General features: G+C 40.8%; 1 protein-coding gene and 1 long non-coding RNA gene across 7 annotated transcripts in view; one reads left to right on the top strand and one right to left on the bottom strand.

The window, feature by feature from the left end:
• Positions 1-23,172, bottom strand: part of VSIG4 (V-set and immunoglobulin domain containing 4) — a 52,798-nt gene extending 29,626 nt beyond the window's left edge. Inside the window, exons 1-6 of one of the 5 annotated variants that reach the window (XM_081808776.1) lie at positions 22,949-23,091; positions 21,112-21,174; positions 20,500-20,577; positions 15,974-16,078; positions 13,546-13,567; positions 3,728-3,883 (exon numbers count right to left, since the gene is read on the bottom strand). In XM_081808776.1, coding sequence (XP_081664902.1) covers positions 3,841-3,883; positions 13,546-13,567; positions 15,974-16,078; positions 20,500-20,577; positions 21,112-21,130 — 267 coding nt within the window. In that variant the 5' untranslated portion in view covers positions 21,131-21,174; positions 22,949-23,091 and the 3' untranslated portion in view covers positions 3,728-3,840. The other 4 variants (XM_081808777.1, XM_081808774.1, XM_081808773.1 and 1 more) reach the window with 4 other exon arrangements.
• Positions 3,756-10,550, top strand: LOC115940907 (uncharacterized). 2 transcript variants are annotated; one of them, XR_014141311.1, is made up of 4 exons: positions 3,756-3,770; positions 6,705-6,838; positions 7,867-7,973; positions 9,613-10,550. It is a non-coding gene; the product is annotated as an uncharacterized LOC115940907 (long non-coding RNA). The 2 variants fall into 2 exon arrangements; XR_004075629.2 differs by lacking the exon at positions 3,756-3,770 and having other exon boundaries at positions 6,683-6,838.
• Positions 23,173-26,564: the final 3,392 nt, after the last annotated feature.

The following is a 26,564-nucleotide window of genomic DNA, read 5'->3' as shown; positions in this document are numbered from 1 at the left end:
TATGTACTCTGGTAAGCGCTGTGAATTGTGCAAGACTGTTAAATCTCAGATCTGTACCTCTGAAACAAATAATGCAATATATGTTAAGGAAAAAAAAAAAGAAGAAGAAGAAGAAGAAGAAGAAAGTAGCAGGAGGGGAAGAATGAAGCGGGGGATATCAGAGGGGTAGAAAAACCATGAGAGACGATGGACTCTGAAAAACAAACTGAGGGTTCTAGAGGGGAGAGGGGTGGGAGGATGGGTTAGCCTGGTAATGGGTATTGAGGAGGGCACATTCTGCATGGAGCACTGGGTGTTATGCATAATGAATCATGGAACACTACATCTAAAACTAATGATGTAATGTATGGGGATTAACATAAGAATAAAAAAAAAAGACTCAACATCACTAGCCATCAAGGAAATACAAATCAGAACCACAATGAGATACCACCTTACGCCAGTTAGAATGGATAAAATTAACAAGACAGGGAACAACAAATGTTGGTGAAGATGTGGAGAAAGGGGAACCCTCTTACATTGTTGGTGGGAATGCAAGCTGGTATAGCCACTCTGGAAAACAGTATGGAGGTTCCTCAAGATGTTAAAAATACAGCTACCCTCTGACCCAGCAATTGCACTACTAGACATTTACCCCAAAGATACAGATGTAGTGAAAAGAAGGGGCACATGCACCCCAATGTTCATAGCAGCAATGTCCACAATAGCCAAACTGTGGAAGGAGCCGAGATGCACTTCAACAGATGAATGGATAAAGAAGATGTGGTTCATATATACAATGGAATATTACTCAGCCATGACAAAGAATGAATACCTACCATTTGCATCAACATGGATGGAACTGGAGGGGATTATAAGTGAAATAAGTCAAGCAGAGAAAGACAATTATCATATGGTTTCACTCCTATGTGGAACATAAGGAATAGTGCAAAGGACCATAGGGGAAGGGAGGGAAAACTGAATGGGAAAAAAATCAAAGATTTTTCTCACAAACCATGAAAGACTCTGGACTCTGGGAAACAAACTGAGAGTTAAAGAAGGGAGGGGCTGGGGGAATGGGGTAACCAGGTGATGAATATTAAGGTGGGCATGTGTTGTGATGAGCACTGGGTGTTATACACAACTAATGAATTGTTGATCACTACATCAAAAACTAACATGTACTAGTTGGCTAACTGAACATAACAAAAAAGAAAAAAAAAACTGTTGCCTATGGATTTTTCCCTTAGGTGGACAATTCTAGAAAATAGATGGGGATGGTTGGCAAGGGCACTCCAATTATTTCTGTCATAGATGGAAACTTCTGAAGGACTCTGGGAGTAAGGTACAGGGAGTTAAGAGTGGAACCAGTTTGTTTTTCTAAGTCTTTAAACAACTTTCTGGGACTCCTATCTTATTTATTTCATTTATTTTTATTTCTAAGAAGTTAAGCAAAGATCAGCTTCAGCTCAGCCTGCCTAATGATCATAAATTGGAAATTGAGTTATTTTCTGGATAAAACTGCCCTTGTAGACTATGATGATAGCTGGTTTGAATTTCATATTTGTTAGTCAGAACCATATTATATATTTTTGTAGATTGCTTCAAAACCCCTACCCTTCATAAATTGTTGCATGGTATTTCAATCCTGCCTCTGCCATTTACTAGCTGTTTAACTTAGGCAAGTAACAGCTCCTCACCTGTTAAAGGGAGATAATTATAGTATTTTCCTCATAAAGTAATTGTGATCAAATTGCATAAACAAATACATGTAAAGGCCTTGAGATAGTGCCTGTTACTTAGGAAGTTCATGCAGTGTGATGATGATGACGATGATGATGATTATACAAAATTAACCTCTTTGTAGGTCCAAGATCTTTGTCTGGTTTCTCCCAGAACACATTTAGTGTGTTGGATAGGACTTTGGGCTTCTATTACTCTAGGACATCTGTAGATACTAAAAGATATTCTTAGGCTAATATTTACTTTGTTACATAAGTCGTCCCTCGTTCACACAAGCTCACCATGTTCTTTCCCATCTCTGCATGTTTATACTTATGTTCTCTCCTCTGCCTGGAAGACTTCTCTCACTACTGATCTTATTATCCTTTATGTTGGCTAACTGAACATAAGGAATTTTTTTTTTTTTAAAGAGTCTTTTAAAACACTGCCTCTTCTGTGAAGTTACTTGTCCAGCTTGTTGGAATAAACTTTTCTTTTCATGGCCTAACTTTCAAAATTCCTTGTCTTGGAGATGAAAGGTCACGGCATCATCTGTACCTTCTCTGGCTATTCATGACTCATTGGATAAATTTCAAACCCTCAACATAGTATTTAAGACCTTTCCCATTTTGGTCCCCTGCTTACCTATCTTACTACCATTTTTTTAGTTATTCTTTCCTTTGCTCACTCAATTCTAGGCCACATGAGTCTCCTTATCTTCCTGGAATATAACACATTCTTTGCCATCACGGAGCCTTTACACATGCTGTTTCTTCTGCTTGGAATGGCCTTTCACCAGTTATTCACTTGGTTCACATCTTCTCATTCTGCAGGTAGCCTTCAAAGGTTACTTCTTTTGAGAGGCTTCCTTGACCTATCCAAGTCTGGTGGATTATATTTCCCTTGTTATGTGTTCTCCCAGCCCTCTGTGCTTCCCCCTTTCTTGTCATATTTACCCACAAATGTTTGTTTAATACCTACTTTCCACCACACTGCAAGTTTCAAGAAGGCAAACATTGTTATGTGTCTTGTTCATCTCTGTATCCTGAGTGCCTGGCACCATGACTGATACTTACAAAACATTCAACATATATTTGTTGAATGAAAAAATCTAGTCCAGCCTCATTGTAGAGATGAAAATATGGAGGCCCATAGAGGGAGAGGGATTTACTCAAGGTCACACAGAGAACCAGTGGCAGAGAAAAGACTGTATCCCAGGACTTCTAACTTCTGGTGAAATTCTCCTTTCTATACATGCACCTCCACTACAGTACTTGTTACTTGTACATACTTATGTGAATTCCTTGAGGGAAGGGACCACATTTTATACATGTGCTGTCCAATTAGCTACTAGCTACATGTGGCAATTGAACTGGAAACATGGCTAGTCCAAATTGCAATGTACTATAAGTGTAAAATGCACACTGCATTTCAAAAAATGTAGAATATCTCATTAATAAATTTTTACATTGTTTATAGGTTAAGACAACATTTTGGATGCATTGGGTTAAATAAAATATATTATGAAAATTACTTGCACCTATTTATTTTTCAAATTTTAATGTACCTATTAGAAAATTTAGAGCTCACATTATATTCTATTGGATATATATTACTGGTCTGTTCTATAGTTTTCCCCCTTTGTACCAAACATAGAGTTTTGCAGCCAGTAAGGCTCAACACAGCCTGTTGAATAAAGTTGAGCTGTAGTTGGTAGGTTAGTTGCTGCCACCTCTCTTGTCAATGTCACTGGGCTTGTGGGGAACATCACAGTAAATCTTCTATGGCCAGGCCCAGGTACACATGAAGTTTTTCCATCCTGGCCTGGAGGTGCCCTATAAATTGCATCAGCCTTTGGTTTCTTTTCAGAGGAAGCCCCAGTGCAATCATATGCACAGCAATCACTGGGGTTAAGGTGGAGTGTGTAGACACTGTCCTCTTACACAGGAAGTGGCCTCAGCTTTGCAATTGTTCTTGGGGCTTTTTCTTGACAGGTTTCCAATAAGAGATGGGATTAAATGAGCAGGGAAATAAACTTGAAATTAAAAGAAAGATTTCATGGAGATGAGGTAAGCCAAGGAATGTGGGGAACTTGGGCTATGAGGATTCCTTCTTTTGATAGTGCACTGGTACATTAATTTATTCAACTTGCAGTTCTGGGATAACTATTTCATGTATGGCCCTGTGAAGAAAAGAAGGGATCAGACATGAATCTGACTTTGGGCAGTTCTTGGGAGAGACAGACACATAAGTGTACTATGAACAGGTTTTGGGCACTAGAGGCAAGCACAGCGGGGAACAATTATTTTCAGTGGGAGAAGGGTGGTCAGAGAAGGCTTTTCAGAGATCATGAACATCATTATTTTGTCTCTCTATCTTTTAAGATATAGCTAAAATCCTACCTTCCCAAGAACCACCTCCTTGTCCCCTGCCCTAGAACAGTCACACTTTTCTGACAGCACTTTGTATTTTTGTCAAATTATCTTATCTCATACTGAAGAAAAACATAGTTCCTTGGGTGCATGCCTTCCCAAGAATCCCTCAATATGATGTGGTGGCTGAGGCTCAAACAGGCTGTGCGTGATTTTTCAAGGGCATATAGTTAATGAGTTACAGAGGTGGGTCTATAACTCAGGGGTTAAATCCTACAATGTAAGACACAATGACTCTGACTCAAAATTCAGTTGTTCCTTCCATTCCAGCACTGAGTGAATAAATGAATGTATCTACAGTGTGGGACTCCAGCACTGCCTAACAGCTCTGTCCATCCAACTCTCTTCTCCCTCATCCCCCTTAATAGGCTTAGCCAAGTAAAAAAGCATCCAAAATGAGAGAACTGTGAGTCTTTTGGTTGGACAACAGACCTAGAGGAAAGTTCCCTTTGTGCTATTACTGCAAAGTTGGCCCTTCTCAACATGCTTTGTGCTTATGAGGTAAAGAGGAACTTCAAGGATCCCAATATCTTTGCTCTAATTCAGGTCTTCTGCATAGATGGCATGATTTGCAGGTCCTTCTGGCTCCCAAGGCTCTCTTTCATGGACATACTATGTGGTTCAAAGTGATCACTATTAATTACTATTTTAGGTAAAAACATTGCCTCCGAAAGGCCCCTTTTAAAAAGTTAGTAGATTACTTTAACTGATAGGTGAAAAAAAAAAAGGAGTGGGCAGCTGAAATTACTCAATTTCTGTGAAGTAAGTAGAAAAGATGGAGTCCCTCCCTAAGAAAGTGCCCACAGGACAATCCTGACTCCACCCCAAGCTTTTAGTCAGAAACCAAAAATAAAAAGGAACTGAATCTTTCTAGAAGCCATATCTGGGGAAACTGGTCTCAAGGACAAAGCCAATAAATTATTCTGGTAGAAGGAAGTTTCTGCAGAGTAGTGTAACTGCAAGTGAATCTCTATCCCAAGCTGTCCCTAGTCTCTAGACCCTGCAACCACAAGGAAGCCCACAGTGAGGGAGGGGCAGGGATAGATCAGTTTATAAAGAAACCAAGGAATATTTGAGTCGGAGAGGCCACTAAGATCATCTAGTTGAGCTTCCATTGATTAAATAGAAAACCAAAGCTAAGGGAGGAAACAGACCTAACAAATCTAGGACTGGGGCACCAAACTCCTGGATCCCAGCATATAGTCTTTTCTCTTGAACCTTAATTTATAAGACTGTATGTAGCTTGGATAGATTGATTATTCACCAGGGTTTGAGCACTGCTCAGGGTCCTACTTCTGTTATGTAGATTAAGGACTGGGACTTGAGCACTGAAATCATTGAAAGCAATCACAAGTATACCCTAAAAGCATTGAAAAATTGCCTCTCCCTTCTGCCATGTTATCAGGTTTCATGATGTAGAGCACTGCATAATGGGAATCCAATGTCTTCCAGACTGCAAATGGGGACTGCCCAAGGATTGCAAACATGTGGCACTAGGAAGTCACTCTCTTTCTTCTCACACTTTTCATGAAGCCTGAATCTCACAGTTGAACTTAATATGGTCTGGCACCATATTTTCCTTCTCAAGGTCAACTACTTTCTTCTCTCCTTGTAGCCATTGTGGGAGAGTAGAAAACACTTAACATTTGGAGTCAAAAAGACCTGAATGCAAATTCTGTCTTCTCCATTAATTCTTAGTTTTGTGTTTGTAGGCAAGTCATTTTACTTCTATGTGCCTCAGTTTCTTCATCCTCTCATATGGATGATAATACCATAACAGAGTTGATGATTAAATGAGATAATACATGTAAAGCACATAATCTTATTATTAATAGATGTGAATTTCCTTCTTTCCTTCTTTCTGTAAGTGGCTGGATGCCAAAATGTGATCTGTGGCCAGAGCTGTGCCAGCAAGGGCCAGCTTCATAAGCATGTGACTTGTAAAGTTTCCCAGGTCTCCATGCTTAAGAAGACCTCACACAATAGGGGTTAATGTTCTGCTGTCATCATCCTGAAATTCTTACTTTTTTTTAATAGGAGGCCCCTCATGTACATTTTACACTAGGCCTTGCAAATTATGCAGCTGTGCCAGGTGAGAAGCCATGTCAAAGGGAAGTAAAAAGGGTATTTCAGGACCAGGACGCATTCTGACAGCGAAAGAACCCATGCTTTGGAGTTGATAGAAGTGGATTTAAATTCCAGCTATGCCACTAATTTGCTTTTTGATATCAGGAATTTTCTTTCATCTATCAGAAGGTCTGTTTCTTAATTTTGACAATGTGGATTTTCATTTGATAATGTCTCAGCTGTGACATCCCAGGATTCCCTCATTAACATTGGGATAAATGTTAATGCAGCATGGAGCTCCCTCATTGCAGCCTGGAGAACCAGTATCTGTTGGAAGTCAGCTACGAGTGGGCGGGTGTGTGTGTGGGGGGGGTGGTGCATGGCAATGGGAACTGTTGCTGCAGTAGCGAACCCTTTCACAACAGCACTGTTTTGTCATTTTGCACCCAGATTTCCGTTGGCTAACCTCAGCCTTATCTTCCTCATTTCTGTTTCCTCTTGAAGACACCAAAGGCCCTTCAAAACACACGACCTTCCTCCTCCAGGCAAAAAGCCCAGTTACCTCTGGCCTCTGCAGTTTGGCTCATCACCAGGGAACTTTTGCCTCCTTTGAGACCAAGACACCACTCCGGTAACAGGTATAATATCTATTTGTCCTCTCTGCTTGGATTCCCAAGCTGGGGCAGTGTCCATGACTACCAAACATGGCTTGGACCTGCCTTTCCCATTCTCCTTATACTCTCCTCAGGGATCCTAGGTCAAGGGTGGGTGAGAAGAATGTTCCCAGTGGTCTTCTATCCTGAAACTTCTAATAGTGAGAAAGGAGGATGACATTTCTTCTTCAAACAGGCTTTTTAAGAGATAGCCACATGGAAGTGGAATGTTCTCTGGACTCAGGGGTTAGGAAATTTGAGTAGCAGCCCTGATTTTGCCATTTACCTAAAGACTTTTTGTTTTTATATCCCTTATTTTGATGGTTGTCAACTCTCTGTTGAGAAAGGACGTAAGAGTGATGATGAGTAAATATCTCTGGGTGGGGCTGAATGGGGGGATGAACCATGCCTAAAAAAATTCCATACTGCCTCCAGTATGTATGAGGAGGCCCAACTGGATTAGGTGCAGGGCAAGTCCTGCTGTTTGTTGTGTTAACCCTGCCAGGGTAGATCAGGGGACAAATGATGTTGTTTTGTCTAGTATGACAGAACCAAGAGAAGAGCTTTCAGAGTTCCTTAATATTTCTATGTAGCTATTCACATCTTCTTCCTATGGGTCTGACCAGCCTTTCTCAACTGAGCCTACTTTTCTTATATATACTCTTTTGGAGAGGCATGGACTAGAACATCAAGAGTGGAAATAAAACCTATTTGGTTTCAGCTTAGCTACTGACTCTTTCCATTAATACTGGGGTGACATGATCTCTAAGGCTCTTCAACTTTGAGTGTACTAAGAAGAAATCTTTAGCCATTTTATATTTCTCTCTTTTTTTATGAAGTCAGAAAGGGCTTTCAGGAGGCTGCAGACATCTCCAGTTTATCCAGGTCTTCTCACTGGAGCTGGTAGCCAATGAGGGTAATTATAGAAAAAGGCACCAATCCAGTTCTCTCTGTCTTGCCATCCTGAACTCAAACTCTATTAATCAACTTTCTTGGCTGGCTTCCACCCACAGCTCCAGGGACTGAACCAAGGTGCCTGTGACCTATATGGGAAGCTCTGGAAAGCTCACCAAACACTTTCCAGAGCTGGACCAAACACTTCACCAAACAATTCTGCCAGGTAAGTCTTGTCCCCATTTCCAGAGAAGACAACTGAAGCTCAAAGAAAGACTTGCCCAATGCCATGATTGGTTAGTTGGTACCTAAGGCAGCATTAGAATCCAAGTTTTTATGATTCTTTGCACTATACCATATATGGTGACCAAGATTGTTGCTTTGGCTGAAAGAACCACAATTCTGGGTGGCTTGAGGTGGATTGAATAGATAAGAGTTGTGAGGGTATGGGAAAAACTCTTTATAGACGTATATTTGAAGTCATTCCTAGATCTCAAATTGGAGAAGCATGTCACCCTCTCACCAACATACATTAAACTAAAAGAGTTGAGGGGTTTTTTTTTAACTACTTTTTTTTGTTGTTGTTCCTGAAAGACAAGTCCCTCTGCCTTGTCTTAGCTGGGACAGGGCATTCTGACCTCTTGGGGCAGTTTTCTATTCCTGAAAATCTTGCAATGTTTGCCACTTTTCATGCCAGTATTTAATATAGGCCAGCTACTTTCTCATAGATCAATTGCCACAGTGGGGAGGGTGAGACATTTGACACAGACAACCTGGAATTTTTATCAACAGGATCTGGGTGTTACCAAGGGAATTTCCCTAGAAGTTCCAGACCTGACCATCTGCTGGCAGCTTCCTCATTTCCCTAATGGCTGTGGGCGGAAAGATCCCAGTGCCTAACTGCCAAGTCTACTGCTTGTCTTTTGCCATCCTTGTGGATGTGTCTCCCTTTTCCCAGAGAGATATACATAACAGGGAGGTAAAAGAACCAATGAGGAAAACTGAAAGGCACAATGGGGTGATAAGGCACAGCCCAAACTGTACAGCTTGTATAACTTTTAGCAACTCTCTTCCTCAATATGAACCTTTGTTTCCTCATTTATAATATGAGTGGGTAAGACTAAATGATGGTCATTTTATAGCTGCCATTCTTGAGTCCTGATGGGACAAGGGAGACCATGTTAGGAAAGGCTGAGGCCATAAAGCATTCCTGTTTCATCTGTCCTGACCCTGTTAAATCAATTGTCAATGGCCCTTGCTTTCCTTCTGGTAGCACAACCACCATTTTTGAACATTTTTTATGCATCAAATACTGAACTAAAAGCTTTATATACATTACCTCATGCCATTTTCACAATAACTTATTAGGTAGGTACTCATACCCATTTTGTGGATGTGGAAAACAAGCTCAGAGAGATGAATAATTTATCTGAAGTTTCTTAGCTACTTAGTGACAGAGCCAAAATTCAAGCCTATGTTTAACCTCAAAGTCTATGTTCATAACCACAAGACTGTGGGAGAGTAGGGAAGGGAGGGCATGGACACTGACTCTGGGGCCTAGTCCTTTCCTGAGGTCAGAGCGGCAGGACAATGACCAAATTCTCTCCCTACTGCATATAGGAGTCCACTGAAGCTTGGAACCCCAAGAAATGCCATAGCTATAGTACTCAAGCCTGAGGACCCCAACTTGAGCACTGGGGCCTCATCTGTGATCTCAACTGGGCCTTCCCTTAGGATCCATCTTCTGGTTGGGAGCCTTATGCTTATTTTGCTCACTTCCCTATTCTGATGTTTCAGCTAGTCCTTATCCTCAGCAGTTTCTCTGGAGTTCAGGGTGTGACTCATTTTTCTTTCTTTCCCTCCAGGGCCACATCTCCCAGGAAGATCTTGCCTCCCCACTGAAGCCCCTGGTCTGGCCTCCTGCAGTGCCACGCTCCGTGTATTTGACAAGCTGAGTTGGACACTCCGTGTGGTAGAGTGTCAGTTTGTCAAATACCCCAAGTGCGGCACATGCCTAACAGCTCCAGGCCAGGGCAGTTGGGATACAACAAATAAATTGCCAACTGGATACAAGATCACTTGCCAAACATGAACTAATCTGTCACAAGTTATTTCCAGTGACTCTGCGGGAACTGAAGCATTGTATCTGAGGTTGCCAGGGGAAAAGTGAGGCAACTCTTGAAGCTACAGCCCTGTACTGTTTCTATATTGTCAGAGCCTGAGGGGGGCATAATGGTCTTGGAAAGGTATATAGGGCCCAGGGATGGACGTGCTCTTTGATTCATATTTCCTTTCTTCACATTCCTCTACAGAGTCTCCCAGTAAGGACACTAGAACTTTCACACAAGCTTCATGACAGGGCTTAGAAACCCACTTTCCTGATATTCAGCCTTGACTTCTAAATGCATTTTGACCTTATTTATTTTTTCCTCTTCCTCATGTCTTTTTTTCCTTCTGGTTATACTTTCTCCATTTTTTTTCTGCCTATTCAATTATTTCTCATACTTCTGGTCCAGCCAAAATCTAGTCTCTCCAAAGACTTGTGAAAGTTAGCCTACACTTTTTTTCTTCTTCATTCGAACACTCCTTGCTTTGGTCCTTATATGTACCCCTTTCTTCTCCTATTGCCTAATAGCACCTCTTAAACTGTTAGTAAACTTTTCCAGGGGATATTTTTGAATTCCCCAGTAAATTGTGAGGACAGCACTATGTTTCCTTGATTGCTGTCTCCCCTTTCCATCCCTACCTCAGCATGCAGCTCAGTACTCTGGTTACAGAAAATAATAAATGTTTACTGATTGATTGACTTTGTACTAGACCATTATCCTTGGTTTTGGATCAAAATGCCATCCAGGAATTTTGTGAAAAAAATTAAACTGTGGTCATGATAATGCTATAGGGTATGTGAGGGGTTTTCCTCCTGAGAAATAGAGTCAGGGGTGGAGGAGAAAGGCAAAAAAAAAGTAGGCTCAGAGGACAAATAGGTTTTGGAATTATGTGGTAACTCAAAGTTATACAGGTGTTTTATTTCAGGATTTTCAGAGCCTTTAATATTCTAATGTTGCATTGGAAATCTCCAATAGAGAGCTATAGAATGAAACATTTCTCATGTCTATCTAATCGTGGAATTTTTTTTCTGTAGGCCATCTCTTGGATAAAACTTGGAAAACTGTCCTAGAGGGACTTCATATCTTCTCTCTTTTTTTGGGAATCTCCTTTTTTCAGTTTTCCAGCTTTCCCTGACTAGCCATCTGCCTAAAACAATTATATATTATCATCCCATGTTTATTTAGCTTACCCTGCAGGTTTGGGATAGCCCTATACCCAGGACTCTCTTACTGGCTTGTCTTGTATGGAAAAAAAGTATAGTTTTTGGGCAAAGATGATATCCATAAGCTTTCTACTGCAATGAATATGCTCCTAGGAGTTCACAGACCTGTTTTCTGGTGTCTGTTCTGTCATTGACTTGACATGTGTGACTTTGGACTGTTACTGTTCCTCTCTAGGCTTTATTTCCTCATCTGTAATAAGAGAGAATTAAAATCAATGATCTCTAAGCTTTTTAAGACAAGAGACTGAAATATCCCCAGGAGTCCATAGCTCCTATGGGGGTAACAGGGAAGTGTCCCTGGGTTTGGGGCTCCTTTTATTAATGGACATATGGTTAGGATTCTCTTCTTAAGCCTAGTCATTCCTTTCTCCAAAGGTAGTAGGAAGAGATACTTTTTTTTTTCCTGAGGCTGTGGGGTCTGGACACAGCTGTTTCATGAAAGAAGCTGAGGTTTCTCCTGGGTGGGTCCCTGTTTCAGAGGCTTGTAAGCATGGTGGGGAAGAATACGTTGCTCCTTTCACCAGCTATGTGAATCTGGCTTATTGGGGAAAACACTGAGGTTTTGACCATGGACTTGGTGGGTTGATGGTGGTGAAGCAGAGGATTCCTTCTTGTTCATTTCTTTGTACTATTTTGACTTATGTAATCATCCAAAGAGAAGCTCTTGGTGAAACCTGAGCTGACCTTGGGACTGCATTGGAATGAAAAGCGGCAAAAACAGGTTGCATGAAGAGCAAAGAGGTTGATTTGACATGAATTATATGAGGGAAAGGAAGTAGTGTTGAGCCAGCCTAGAACAGGTCCTCACAGAGGAGACTGAAATTAAGTTGTATGCATGTGTGCACACACACAAATGGACAAACACACACACACACCCCTACACTCTTATTTCCCATTTATGCTTGATGAAAAAGACTTCCTTGCTTTGACCCTCACTCTACATTGTAAGAAGAGGCCAGGAGATAGAGATGACTTATGATGAATACAACTACTGCAAAGATTTTAGGATTCTAGGAGGTAGAAATCTTTGAGGCTGATATATCCATACTTTAGAAAGAAAGGAGCCCTTTATCTCTGCATCCACAGTCCCCTGAAATAGAAGAAAGGATCCTTCATTTTCAGGTTTCCAATTGACTTAAGAGAGTCATCCAGGTGGAGTTGGCAGGGTTACAGAGAGAGGGATGGAAGACAGTTGGGTACTAACTTGCCAAACATTCATTGTGTCCCAGATGGGTCCACCTCTGAAGTAAGGTAAAGATGGCATGGGTAGGAAAGAGAAAGACCAAAAAAGAAAAGGTGCTATTTATAATTCCAAGTCCCCAAACATCTCAACTAGTCTCACTTTATTCACTTGGTAAGTACTTGAGAGAAGACCAATACAACCAAGGTTGCTATCATGATTAGATATTTATTGAGCATCAAAAGAATAGCAGAGCACTAGACTCACAGTTCAGGAGCAAAACTGAATCCTGACCTGTTACTTACAAATCTTATTTAAAAGCTATCTGGCCCTAAAAAAAAAGGAAGTGATCCTGGAAACAACTGGTCCCCTCAGCTGGCAAAGCTGAGTTTCCCTCTGGTCTTCTGGTGGCAAGAGGCCAAAGTTGCGTGGTATCTGGAAGCATGATGACCAAGTCTTAATGCTATGGGAACTTCCCTCTGGTGTTCAAAGAGAAGCAGTAGAAGAAGGGAAAACAGAAGGGTCTAAGACCATAGCAGTGCATATGGTAACTTCTTAGGCAAAGCCAGTCACTCTTAGGAACCTCAGTGTTGGGCAGGGAAGACATGTTGGGTCATCCAGGAAGAGAGGTAACAGGGAAGGTGGCTATGCAGAAAGCAGGGGCTTAATAGGCAATTATATCAGCAGGCCCTGGCTTAGCAGGGCATTTTTAGCAGAGGTCCTTGTCCTTGGTGGCCAAAAGCTCATAATCTGGGGGAACTGTATGCAGCAGGTGAGCATAGTCATTGTTGATCTGGGCGATGATCTTGTACTCCTGGCCCAGCCAGGGATCCTCGGAGTAGTCATTGCCTGGAGTCTGGGAAAATGGCTCTTTGCTGGAGCAGCCACTTGTGAAAATGGCCACTCTCCAGGTTTCACCAGAATTGCTGGCCTCCCTGGCATGTGCCCTGTGGCCCAAGATCCCACCACCCGTAAAGAGGGAATTGAGGCTGGGATTCTAGTTTCCCACACTTCTGTCCCAATTCTTGCCAACTGACCCTTAGGTTCTTGTTTTATCAAGGGATTCTGGGAACAGGAGGTTGATGGACCTGGATTATCCTGTGTGATCAGTGAGCCAAGAAAGAACCTCAGGAGGTGCTTCAGAGAGGGAAGAAAGCAGTGTCCTGACCCTGAAGGCCTCTGGGCTTAGAATTGGGTTTGTGCCAACCTCCTTTTCCTCCATGCCAGTGACTAACAGAATGAGGGCAGGGAAGGGTTCAGAAGATGGAAGAGAAGAGGCAGTCTTACCTGGCCACTTCGTAGACATGCTCTAGAAAAGAAGGAGGACTCAAGTCAGAAGTCACCATGGGGAGTGGACAAGGGCTAAAAGTGGACACTGGTTACCAGTCAAAGGGTAAGGGAAGGGGAGAGAGAAGGGAGGACTGGGAGGTATTGGGAAGGTAAACTGAAGCACAGGGATACAGATTTCTCAGAGAAAGGAAGAGGAAGCACACTTGGTTACTATCCTCTTTGGCATAGTATGACTCAAGACATTGGGCTGGAACAGTTGCTTGGTGTGGTGGGGGAAGGACATTGGAACTGGACCCACTCCCCACCCAGGAATCTTGCCAAAGATTCCAGGGAGTTTTTGTGGAAACTTGGTGGCCAGGCCAGAGCCCAGACAGAAGGGGCTGAATTAATCTGTGAGGGACCATGACCAAAGCCAAAATGCATTCACCTCCGCGGTGCACCCAAGATAGGTCTTTAAATAGAACACCATTGCCCCCTAGTGTCTGTGGAGGAGAACTATCTACATTCTGTGCAGGCTTAAAGGCTCTATAAATCCTGGTACAAAGATAGATGTCTCTTGGTACTGCCCTCTAGGGGTTTATAATCTTACAGGAATACAACTGGGAATGCATGCATTAAACCACAAAAAAGCAAACAGAGCATGCCATACACCCTTTACTTTGTGATACAGCCATTGTGTTTCCATGTCTTACCTCCCCCATTGGCCTGGTAGTTCCCATAACACAGGTATTGTCTTTTTCATTATTATATGCCCACTGCCTGGCACATAGTAGGCAATCAGTAACTACATGTTAAATTGAACTGATGGCCCAAGGCTATCTCTCTCTTATAGAGAGGTAAATAATAGAAATTTTGGGAAGGCAATCTAGATGGGAAAAAAAAACGTAAGACCATGAGGTGTATGGCTTATTTGCCTGTTTGACTCCAGTGACTGGAAATGAAAATAAGGAGTGGTGGGGGTCAAGAAGATAGGCTACATCAGAGAGGACCTTAAATGGAATGCAACATTTTTACTTTTATCCCCTGGGCCATGAGAAGCCTTGGAAGGTTTTTGAGAGGGAAACAATCAAATATGGTTACAGTTTATACCTAGTCTCATTGAGACATGATGAATATTTTTCCTTTAGTATTCCTGGGATTTGTGGTTACTTGAGATATCTCTACTTTCAAGTTCAGCCTCATGAGTCATAGCTATGTTAACTGGCCAAGACTAGAACTTATACTTAAGACCCAGGAGAAGGAAATACTCAAGGCTCCTTTCTCCCCTTCAGCTGGAGAAAGTCATGGTGGAAACCAGGCTACTTGGGAATAGGAGCTGCTACAGAGAAAAAGACACTAATGTTAGGCAAAATGGCCAGTGCAGCAGGTATTGAGGTGTAGCTAGGTTTTACTTAGAAATCAACATCCAGGGCGCCTGGGTGGCTCAGTTGGTTAAGCGACTGCCTTCGGCTCAGGTCATGATCCTGGAGTCCCTGGATCGAGTCCCGCATCGGGCTCCCTGCTTGGCGGGGAGCCTGCTTCTCCCTCTCCCACTCCCCCCTGCTTGTGTTCCCTCTCTCGCTGTGTCTTTCTCTGTCAAATAAATAAATAAAATCTTTAAAAAAAAAAAAAAGGAATCAACATCCAAACTCTCTTTTTCTTCCTCTGTTGGCTCACAGTTGTTAAATGGTCCTGACAACTGCACCTTCATAATGTCACTCCTTTGCTTAAAAAAAACATTGTTGACTTTGAGTTCCTTTGCAAGGCCTAGAGAAAAATTTCCAAGTTCCTTAGGCTGTTATTTAAGACACTCCATAATCAGGAGTAAACTTTTCTTTCCCCCTGCATTTACCCATGTATTTTCTACATTGACCCCACTCACAGTCATCTTTTAAACATTTGCACCTTTACTCTTATAGTTCCTCCTTTCTGGAATGCTGCCTTCTAATTTGTTTTCATCCTCCAAGGCCTGGTCTAAGTCCCATCTCCTTCTAAAAGCCCTTGTTAATCACTTCAGCTCTAACTGATTCTCTTCTCTGAAAACATTTAGCATTGATTGTTCTCTCCAGGCTTTGAGTCTATAACCTATATTGCTATGTATGGATATTGATAAATTCCATGTTTCTACTTTGAATTTTCTAAATAAATTCTAAGCAACTTGAGGCCAAAGATTGTGACTTCTCTTTCTCTTACATCCTCGTTAGACAATCCATTACAGAGATGGCTTGTACTAAGCTTGGTACTAAAGATTTGTAAATTAACTTCAATAAATCATATTGTCATTGTTGGCTTGCATGTCTGCCTCCATGCATCCCTACCCTCAATCCCAAACTACGCTAAGAGCACTTTGAAGTGCATAGCACAGTGGCTGGCACAGAATTTATGCTTAACTATACTCTCAGAATGAATTAATGGGCAAAGTCACTCAGTCATACTCATCACTCACCTTGTTGGGATGTCTTCCGGCAGAGCATAACATAAGCCATGATGAAGACCACCATACAGCACAGGGAAATGATGAGAACAATGGAAAAGACAGGCAGGCCCTTTCCTAGGAGGTGAAACAAGACAAAGAGGTATATGGTTGAAAATGATTTCAGAAACAGAGATTCCAAGGATCAGCCCAGACTAGCCCATAACTTTTTTTTTTCCATTTTTAATTTTCTCCTAGCTTTATTAGCTATCCAGAGAGACAAACAAGACCCCAAACCTATGAAAAAGACTGGAAAGAGGCTAGAGACTCCATGTATAAACACATTCTTCCAAACCCACTAATTGATGGCTGATTGGCCTGGGCATTTGAATTAGTACTCCATGTTTTCCATGGGGCCAAGAGTAGAGATTTTCACCTACTCTTTTTTTTTTTTTCACCTACTCTTAAGAGAAAATAGTACCTTGACTTCCCTCTTCACAAAAATGCTACCTTATTGATATTCTGGTCAATTACTTCTAGCCAAAACATTTTTTTTTTCTTTCCCTTGGGGAACCATCTTACACTGTGGGAATGCAAACTGGTGCAACCACTCTGGAAAATATCATTGATGTTGCTCAAAAAGTTAAAGATAGAACTACGCTATAACTATAAATAACTTCTAGGTATTTATCCAAAGGTTACAAACATAGTGATTTGAAGGGGCACATGCACCCTAATGTTTATAGCAGCAATGTCCACAATAGCCAAAATGTGGAAAGAGCTCAGACAGCCATTGACAGATGAATGGATAAAGAAGATGTGGTATATGTATATATACAATGGAATATTACCCAGCCATCAAAAAGAATGAAATCTTGCCATCTGCAATGATGTGGGTGGAACTAGAAGGTATTATGCTAAGCAAAATAAGTCAGTCAGAGAAAGACAAATACCATATGATTTCATTCATATGTGTAATTTAACAAACAAAAAAGATGAGCATAAGGACACCTGGGTGACTCAGTTGGTTAAGCGTCTGCCTTTGGCACAGGTCATGATCCCAGGATCCCGGGATTGAGTCCCACATCAATCTCCTTGCTCAGCAGAGAGCCCACTTCTCCCTCTGCCTGTTCTGGCTGCTCTGCCTGCCACTCCCCCTGCTTGTGCTCTCTCTCTGACAAATAAATAAATAAAATCTTTTAAAAAAGGTGAGCATGGGGGAAGATAAGGAAAAATAAGATAAAAACAGAGAAGGAGGCAAACCATAAGAGACTCTTAACTCTAGGAAACAAACGGAAGGTTGCTGGAGGGGAGGTGCGTGGAGGGATGATGTAATTGGGTGATGGGCATTAAGGAGGACACATTCTGTAATGAGCACTGAGCATTATATGCAACTATTAAATCACTAAATCCTACCCCTGAAACTAATAATACACTATATGTTAACAAAATTGAAATTAAATTTAAAAAAAAATAAGAAAATAATTCTTTTCTTCACACTCTCTGGGCAAGTGCTCAGGTTTCTTTTTCTTCAAAAAATATGTCCACTGAGTCTCCTGAGTTAGCTATCCCAATTGTGCCTACAAACTCAAGGAAACCACCGGACTGGGCTTCTAGTCCTGGATCTGTTATTTACTTGTATGACTGTCGTAGGCAGAATAATGGTTATCCAAGATGTTCACATCCAAATCCCCGGGATCTATGAGTTTTTTAGTTTAAATTATAAGGAGGAATTAAGGTTGCAGATATATTTAAGTTTGCTAATTAACTGATCATGAGATAGGGAGATTATCTTGATTACCTGGGCAGGCTCAATGTAATCAAAAGGGTCATTTAAAAGTGGAAGAGGGAAACAAAGGAGATCAGAGTTAGAGAGAGACTTAAGGATGCTACATTGCTAGTTTTGAAAATGGTGGAAGGGGGCCAAGAGCCAAGAACATGAGTAGCTTCTAGAAGCTGGAAAAAAGCAAAGAACCCGATTCTTCCTCAGAGCCTCCAGAAAAACATAGCTCTGCTAATACCTTGATCTTAGCTCAGTGTGTCAGATGTCTGATCTCCAGGAGTGTATGATAATACATTTGTGTTATTTTAAGGCACTAAATTTGAGGCACTAAATTTTATAGCCCTCAGAGAAAAATAAATAGTGACTACTCAAACTATTGAGTAAGATTTAGCGTTCCCATAAGTTCAATGAAAAGATTGTATAATGTCTAATGCACTTGTAGCTACAGTATTCTGAATCTAGGGGGTGAGATCAGGGGATAGAGAGGGGTAGGAATTCCACTGCCCTTAGGATTTGTTGCTGCAACTGGTTTTATTTTTACCAGACCCCAAAATACTTTGTCTTAGAAATCTGGAATATTACTCAGTCATAAAAAATAATGCAATTTTTTGTCATTTGCAAAAACATGGATGAATCTAGAAGGTATCATGCTAAGTGAAAGAAGTCAGAGAAAGACAAATACCATATGACCTTACTCATATGTGAAATTTAAGAAACAAAGCAAATGAACAAAGAAAACAAGAAAACAACAACAACAACAACAACAAAAACGGACTCTTAAATATAGAGAACTGGTGATTGCCATCAGGGAGGTGGGTGGGGGGATGGGTGAAATAGGTGAAGGGGATTAAGAGTACACTTATAGGACATGTGTGTGGATCAGTTGGTTAAGCGGCTGCCTTCGGCTCGGGTCATGATCCCAGAGTCCCAGGATCGAGTCCCACATCGGGCTCCCTGCTCAGAGGGGAGTCTGCTTCTCCCTCTGACCCTCTCTCCTTTCATGCTCTCTCTCACTCTCTCTCTGTCTCTCAAATAAATAAATAAAATCTTAAAAAAAAAGAGTACACTTATCATGAGTGCTGAGCAATGTATAGAATTGTTGAATCATTACATTATATACCTGAAACTAATATAGCACTGTGTGTTAATTACACTTGAATTAAAAAAAAATAAATTTTAAAAATCTGGTATTTGTGGTCCTCAGAACTATGGTTGGAGCTGAGAGTACCCAAACTATATTTCTTCTTTGATTTCCTGATCGACGTATTCATTGTTTAGTAGCATGTTGTTTCACATCCATGTATTTGTGGTTTTTCCAATTTTTTTTTTTTCGTGTGGTTGACTTCAAGTTTCATAGTATTGTGGTCAGAAAATATGCCTGGTATGATCTCAATCTTTTTGTACATGCTGAAGCCTTATTTCTGACCTAGGTTGTAATCTATTCTGGAGAGTGAACCATGTGCACTTGGGAAAGAATGTGTATTCTGCTGCTTTGGATGGAATGAGAGAACCCAAGCTATAAACTGATGGAGATTAAAGGAAGGATCCCCCTTAGAGGGAGCCAAGTAGTGAACAAAACAAAACAAAACAAAAACGGATGGAGGATGTTGGGCACACACAAAATATCTGAGAATTTCCATTCCCCTTGGGTTATCTTCTCATTTTCTCAAGCCAACTCTCCAAAAATTATCTTCTAATCTCCCTTGTCTCATTGGATGTTGCTCTGCAAGAGGCATGGAATTATGGAAGCCTTTAAGTCAAAGGTGGCAACGCAAAAGTAGCCCACAAAACAGGTTTGAACTATACCTAAAGATAGACAAAAAGCTGTGCAACCATCAGGGGAGAAGTACATGGGCATTAAGAAATCCACAATTATTGAACATAATAAAATAAATAAATAAATAATAAATAATAAATAAATAAAGGTCCTATCTCTCCCCCCAAAATTAAAAAAAAATAAAATAAAATAGTTAAGAAATCCACCATTAATGATACACAATTAGAGGATGAAACCAGTCGTAATAGTCATCACTATTTAGGATCAACTAACTGAAACAAATGCTTACTGTAAACCTGGAGTCTCAGAAGCCCCCTGCTATACTAGGCATTGACACTTTTGTTGCAGGACCATGTGTTGTCTGGAGAGCTCTAAGGGATAAGGCAGACCAGCTCAGGTGATGATAGGTTGTTCAGACTAAGGAAAGCATCTAATTATCAACTATATAACATTTTTTTCACTATTTTAACCATCAGTGCAATCATATCAGTGCATACAAGCTGACTACAAGCTCCAGGTGAAACACAAAAAAGCTTCTCTTTGGGGTTTGGAACTTTGAGATCATGACTTAGGGATCCTTGAAACTTTGGAGAAATCAGAAATCAGCTGCAAGCTGCTTGGTGAGCCCTGGTTAAGAGCTCAAGTAATGAAGCCCTGAAATTACCCTTATGTAGTCCAATGCCCATCTCCCTAAGAGAGTTGGCTGAGGTCATGGTCCCATTCCTATTCTTGCTTAGAGTATTTGGAAGGTGTATTATTATGACAACAAAGAACCAGCTAAGAACACATCTACCACTTAACCCCACTTTGACTTTGCTCATTACTGAATTTGTATCTCTCCCTCTCCATACCACCAACTCTGCTCATCTCCAGGGCCTTTGAGCTTTGTGTGGCAAAGTTTTGAAGAATTAAATTCCACATAACAGTGTGTATTGTGGAAAGTTTCAGTTGCAAAGTTCAAAGCCAAGAAGGAAGGATAGACATCCTGAATTTCCTTACCTGGCTCAGCACTGGTCTTCCCAAGGTAGCCATCCACTTCAGTGGTCCAGTTCCAAATCAGGTTCACTGTAGAAGTTGCTATGAGAACAAAGTACTAGGCTCAGAGGCCTCTTTTCCAGCCAAAAACTATGAGGTAGAGTGTGACTGCAAAGTTTGGGTACCTTCATCAGGCATCAATGCTGAGCTTTCTAGAATTCCTTGCCATGTATTGATCATTAGTACCATTAAGATGAGGTATCTTAGTTTCTTATTGTTAGTGGTGGGAAGAGGCCCATGGAGGGGGTGGTGCAACATATCCAAAATCCCACAGAAAGTCAAATTAGGAGCAAAACAGAAGTCAGAGCTTTCTCTTTTCTCACATGAGTATTCCAACTCTCTCTTACTTTTGCCTCAGAAGTTCTCACAAAGAAGAGTATACATATTTATGATTCCACTTTTTCACAACTTTTTAATCATTGCTACCTTTCTTTTATTTCCATTCTGTTATTGTCATGTTTTCTCTGAGGAACCCAGTGACCTCTTGTTACCCATATAATGGCATGGAGTCTCCTCCTTTGGATTCCATGGCATCATTTCAGGACTCTATTGCACCCAAACCATACTGAAACTCACCTTCCAAGGGAGATTTCATGGTTGTAGGTGCTTCAGTCTTAGCCTTGAGTGGCTTTGAGGAATCTGCAAGGAAAAGAGAGCCCAGTCAAGGGCCCTGGCACCCTTGAGTGAACAGTTGAATGCCCTGGAGAAATTAGTAAATGAGTAAGAAAGCTAACTAAGAGGAAGGAAGTAAAGGCCAGTCAGGTCTATACCTGGACCTCTCTCAACACTTTTCTCATGATGCTGGAAAGTTGGGTGTTACCTGTTCATCCTTCACATCATTTCAAGGTAGGATTCTTAAACCAGGGTTCATAGACCCCCAAGGAATGTGTAACTAGAGTCTAGAGGGTCTTTCAACATGAATTGGAAAGACATTTTGTTTTTACTATCTTCTGAAATTTAGCTACTAATTTTCTTGAGAGGGACTTAGAAAATATTACAAAGAAGTTGGCTGTGGGTGATGTCAATGGGAATAGTAGAGTTATGACCTCTGGATATTTGTTTCTTCACAGAAGCAATACAATAACTGACAAAATTCTTCAAAATCAACATTTTTTTTCCAAAATTAAAAAAAAATAACCAAAGGTTTGCATCAATCCAGGGAAAATTTTTAGAAACAAAACAAAACAACAACAACAACAAAACACTTCACTGTTGTTAATAACAGCAATTTGGTGCCATTTGAACTTTCCATAACCCTCTTACTCCTCCCCAGGCCAATAGTAGCTTTGAGTGAGCAGAACAGATCAATTCCCAAATAACTGTCATTATTGACCTGTGCAGTGGTTTCCTGACTCAAAAGGCTTGTCTTTATTAGTTATCCAGTGCTACAACTCTCCCTTGGGAGAGGGGTATATGTGTCACACAGCTGCCTGAGACAATGGATAAGAGTTGAGGGAAACAAGAGACTGACCAAAAAACTTAAAAAGAAAAACTGAAGAATGAAATGTCAATAGGAGCTTTGAAAATCTCTGACACATTCCTAAGACTCTAGAAGGTCACTGCCAAGCATAGTGCTGTGTGCATGTTCAGAAAAGACATGAGAAGGTTATAAGGTTTTACCTCTGGCTAGCCTTGAGACTCCATGTAAGCAAGGAGTAAAGGTTATGACACAATTATAAGCTGTCTGGGTGAGTGCTAAAGACATATTTCAACAGGCAACAGAGACCTTTAAAAAAGATTTATTAGTTTTAGGTATTTAAGGAAATCTCTATTCAACCATTAGCTGACCACTAAGCTAATATAGTAGAGACTTCACTGGCAATCTATGACAAAGAATACCAAAAACTATACTGGATTAATTCAGAAAAGTCAATAAACAAATAAACAGCAAATAGCACAACAAGCAATGTCAACAAGAGGCCCTGGAGAAAGTGAGAATCAGACTTCCATAATTGTCACATTATATTATTTAAAAACTTGTTTTCAACAAAAAATATGAGATATTCAAAAAAACTAGAAAGCTCATAAACAGGTAAAAAAATCAATAAACGGAAACTGTTTCTGAGGAAGCACAGGTATTAGACTTGCTAAACAAAGATTTTGACTAAATTATTTTAAATATGTTATAAAAAACTAAAGGAAACCATGCCTAAAGAACTGAAAAAATGAAACTGATTCAAACCATATAGAGAATATTAATAAAGAGACATACATTATAAGAGAAGAACCATCTAGAAATACTGGAGTTGAAAAGTAAAATCACCAAAAAAAAAAAAAAAAAAAAAACACGAGGGGGAGAAAAATTTACTAGAGCTGATTAAAATGGCAAAAGAAAGAAACCATAAACTTGAAAAGATGACAATTGACATTAGCCACAAAAATAAAGAAGAAAATGAGGAAAAATTAACAGTACCTCAGAGACTTGTGGGACACCATCAAGTGTACCAATGTACACATAATAAAAGTCCTAGAAATACAGGATGGAAAAGGACAGAATATTATTTTTAAATAATGTCAAAAAAATCCCAATTTGATGAAAAGCATTATTCTGCAAATATGAGAAGCTCAATGAACTCTAAGTAGGAAAATTAAAAACAAAATCTACACCTAGATACATAATTAAAAGCCAAAGCCATGAAACAATATTGAAAGCAGCAAGAGAGAAGCATATCATCATGTGTAAGAGATTCTCAATAAGATTTATGACTGATTTCTCACTATGTAAAACAGGAAAGAGGTTCCTCAAAAAGTTAAAAATAGAACTACCTTATGACCCAGTATTTGCACAACTAAGCAGTAGTCTAAGGGGTAAAGAAAATAGTGATTTGAAGAGGCACATGGACCCCAATGTTTACAGCAGCACTATCTACAATAGCTAAAACATGGAAAGAGCCCAAATGTTCATCAACTGATGAATGGATAAATAAGATGTAATATATATATATATATTAGTCATCAAAAAGAATCAAATTTTGCCATTTGTGATGATGTGGATGGAACTAGAGGATATTATGCTAAGCAAAAGTAGTCAGTCAGAGAAAGACAAATACCATATGATTTCACTCATATGTGGAATTTAAGAAACAAAACAGATGAACATAGAGGAAGGGGAGGAAAAACAAAATAAGATAAAGATAGTGAGTGAGACAAACCATAAGAGATTCTTAACTATAAGGAACAAACTGAGGGTTGCTGGAGGGGAGGTGGAGGAGGATGGGGTAATTGGGTATTAGGGAGGGCACTTGATGTAATGAACACTGGGCGTTATATGCAAATGATGAGTCACTAAACTCTACCCCTGAAACTAATATTACACTATATGTGAGCTAACTTGAATTTAAATAAAATCTTTAAAGAAAAAAAGATTTATGGCTGATTTCTTATTGGAAACAATGGAAGTTTTGACACACTGAGATGACATTCAAAGTTCTAAAACAAACATCCCATCAATCAAGAATTCTATATTTAGCAAAACTGTCCTTCAAAAACAAAGGAGAAATTGAAGCATTCCAAGATAAACAATAACTGGGAGAGTTTGTCACCAGCCAATTTGTCCTATGAGGAATCCTAAAGAGAATTCCTCAAACTCAAATAAAAGGACACTAGGTAGTAACTTGAATCAACATGAAGAAATAAAGCATCAGTGAAGATAACTACATAAGTAAATATAAAGAGAGTATAAATGTTTTTTGTTAGTAACTCTTTTTCTTCTATCTGATTTAAAAGACAACTACATAGTCTCCAGATGGCTGAGTAGTAAGGGGGACCCTATGCTTGCTTTGTCCCTCAAACACAGCCATATAAATGTCAAATCATTCTGAACACCCAAGAAATTGATCTGAGGACTGAGAGAACAAACTGCACATCTAGAGACAGAAAAATGGCCACACCATAGAAGGTAGTGCAGAGAGTTGATTTGGGGGGGAAAGAATTGTGGGTGCTGCAGAGGTGAGGTACCCCTGATCAGAGAGAGAGGAGTGAGATAGAAAGAGAGAGAATGAAAGAATGAAAACAGCGTGCAGGGGACTGAACAACAACAACAAAAACTCTTCCCCAAAACCATTGGTTGGGAAAAGGAGTAGGGCTGACTATCACAAGTTTTTATAAGCAGGGAAGCTCAAAGTCTGAAGTTTTAGAAGTCCGTACCATCAACAGTGTTGTGCCTGGTGGGCTTAGCAGTGCTCCTGTGGGGAAGGAGGGCAGAGGCCCAAGAGCAGATAGTGTGGGCTGAGGATCTCCTGGGTTGCATGTGGAGAAACAGTTCCCCTTCTTAGAATGCATTTGGGAGAGGTGGTACTGCCTCTCAGGGGACAAAAGAGAAGGCGGGAGCTATTGGCGGTCCCATTAATTAGCATAGCAGCAGAGGCAACTGTTGAAGGCAATTAACCTGGAAGCCAGTTTTTGGCTGTTCTTTACTGTGAACTCCTAGCCCCACATGGTCGTGTGCCTGTGTTTCTAGGACAAAACAGCAGCAGCCACAGCATGGTGAGACCCTCCCCCAGAGGATCAGTGCAGGTCTGGTCTATGCCAGGTCCCCAAAATTTGGAGCTTTGAAACTCAGTCGCATGCCAGAGATAGACACAGGAGTACAGTGCCGCCAGGTAGACAGATGGTTCAGACACAGACAGAGTGAAGGCACAAGAGGGGACAGAAGAGGGGAGATTGTTCACTCTTCTGTGAGGGCTTCCTAAACAGCAACAGGTGCAAACTCCCCTTTCTGGGGTTGAGAGAGTGGAGTGACACCATTTTCCCCCTGCCCACAAGAAGGGACAGACTTCAGTGAGCAACACAGTGCTCCCAGTGGAGGCTGGAACAACTTACACCAAGCCCCACCCTACTGCACACTGCAGATACATCTATACAAGGACAAGTAGCCTGAGAACCAGCGCAGCAAGCCCCTACCCCGGAAGACCAGCCCAACACCCCTGCATGCACCAAGTCTACTGATCATAGAGTGCTGCAAAGCTTCAGTTCTAGGGGAAATAAGACCTAACCTTTTCTAACAAGCACACTGAAACACACCTAGTTAAAAGTTGCCACACACTGGGGTACCTGGGTGGCTCAGACGGTTGGGCGTCTGCCTTCGGCTCGGGTCATGATCCCAGGGTCCTGGGATCGAGTCCCACATCGGGCTCCCTGCTCTTTGGGAGCCTGCTTCTCTCTCTCTGTCTCTCATGAATAAATAAAATCTTAAAAAAAAAAAAAGTTGCCACACACTGGACCAGGTCCAAACACTCCACACTGCAAGCAAGAAGAAACTCTGCAGAGGACTGATCAGAAGGAAAGAGCAGTCAAAACACAAGAGTGGAGTGCACACAGCATACACCAAAAAAACCTTCCTAAAGCACCATGCTCTGGACAGTATATGACCTCTTCTTAATATAGCCATTACTCTCAAGAGCAGAAAACATAACAGCTTTTCCTAACACACAGTAAACAGAGGTCTAGGCAAAATGCCAAGATGGAAGAATTCATTCCAAAAGAAAGAACTGGAAGACATCATGTCCAGGGATCTAATCAAAACAAATATAAGTGGGGAGTGGGGGGTGAGGCGTTAAGTTGGTGGAGGAGTGGGGACCATAAATTTGTCTGGACCATGGAATTCAGCTAGATAGTTATCACATCATTCCGAACACCTAAAAAATCAGAGATCCAACAAAAGAAATGTTGCAATTCACTACTGGGTATTTACCCCAAAGATACAAAAGTAGGGATCTGAAAGGGTACGTGCACCCCGATGTTTATAGCAGCAATGTCCACAATAGCCAAACTGTGGAAAGAGCCAAGATGTCCATCGACAGATGAATGGATAAAGAAGGTGTGGTATATATATACAATGGAATATTATGCAGCCATCAAAAGGAATGAGATCTTGCCATTTGCAACGACGTGGATGGAACTGGAAGGTATTATGTTGAGCGAAATAAGTCAAATAGAGAAAGACATGAATCATATGATCTCACTGATATGAGGAATTCTTAATCACAGGAAACAAACTGAGGGTTGCTGGAGTGGGGGGTGGGGTGGGA

The sequence above is a fragment of the Leptonychotes weddellii genome, chromosome X, assembly GCF_054177405.1.
Source record: "Leptonychotes weddellii isolate Sample4059 chromosome X, ASM5417740v2, whole genome shotgun sequence".
NCBI classification, from domain to species: Eukaryota; Metazoa; Chordata; class Mammalia; order Carnivora; family Phocidae; genus Leptonychotes; species Leptonychotes weddellii.
The sequence above is the reverse complement of the archived record's forward strand: the minus strand, read 5'-3'. Positions and strand labels throughout refer to the sequence as shown.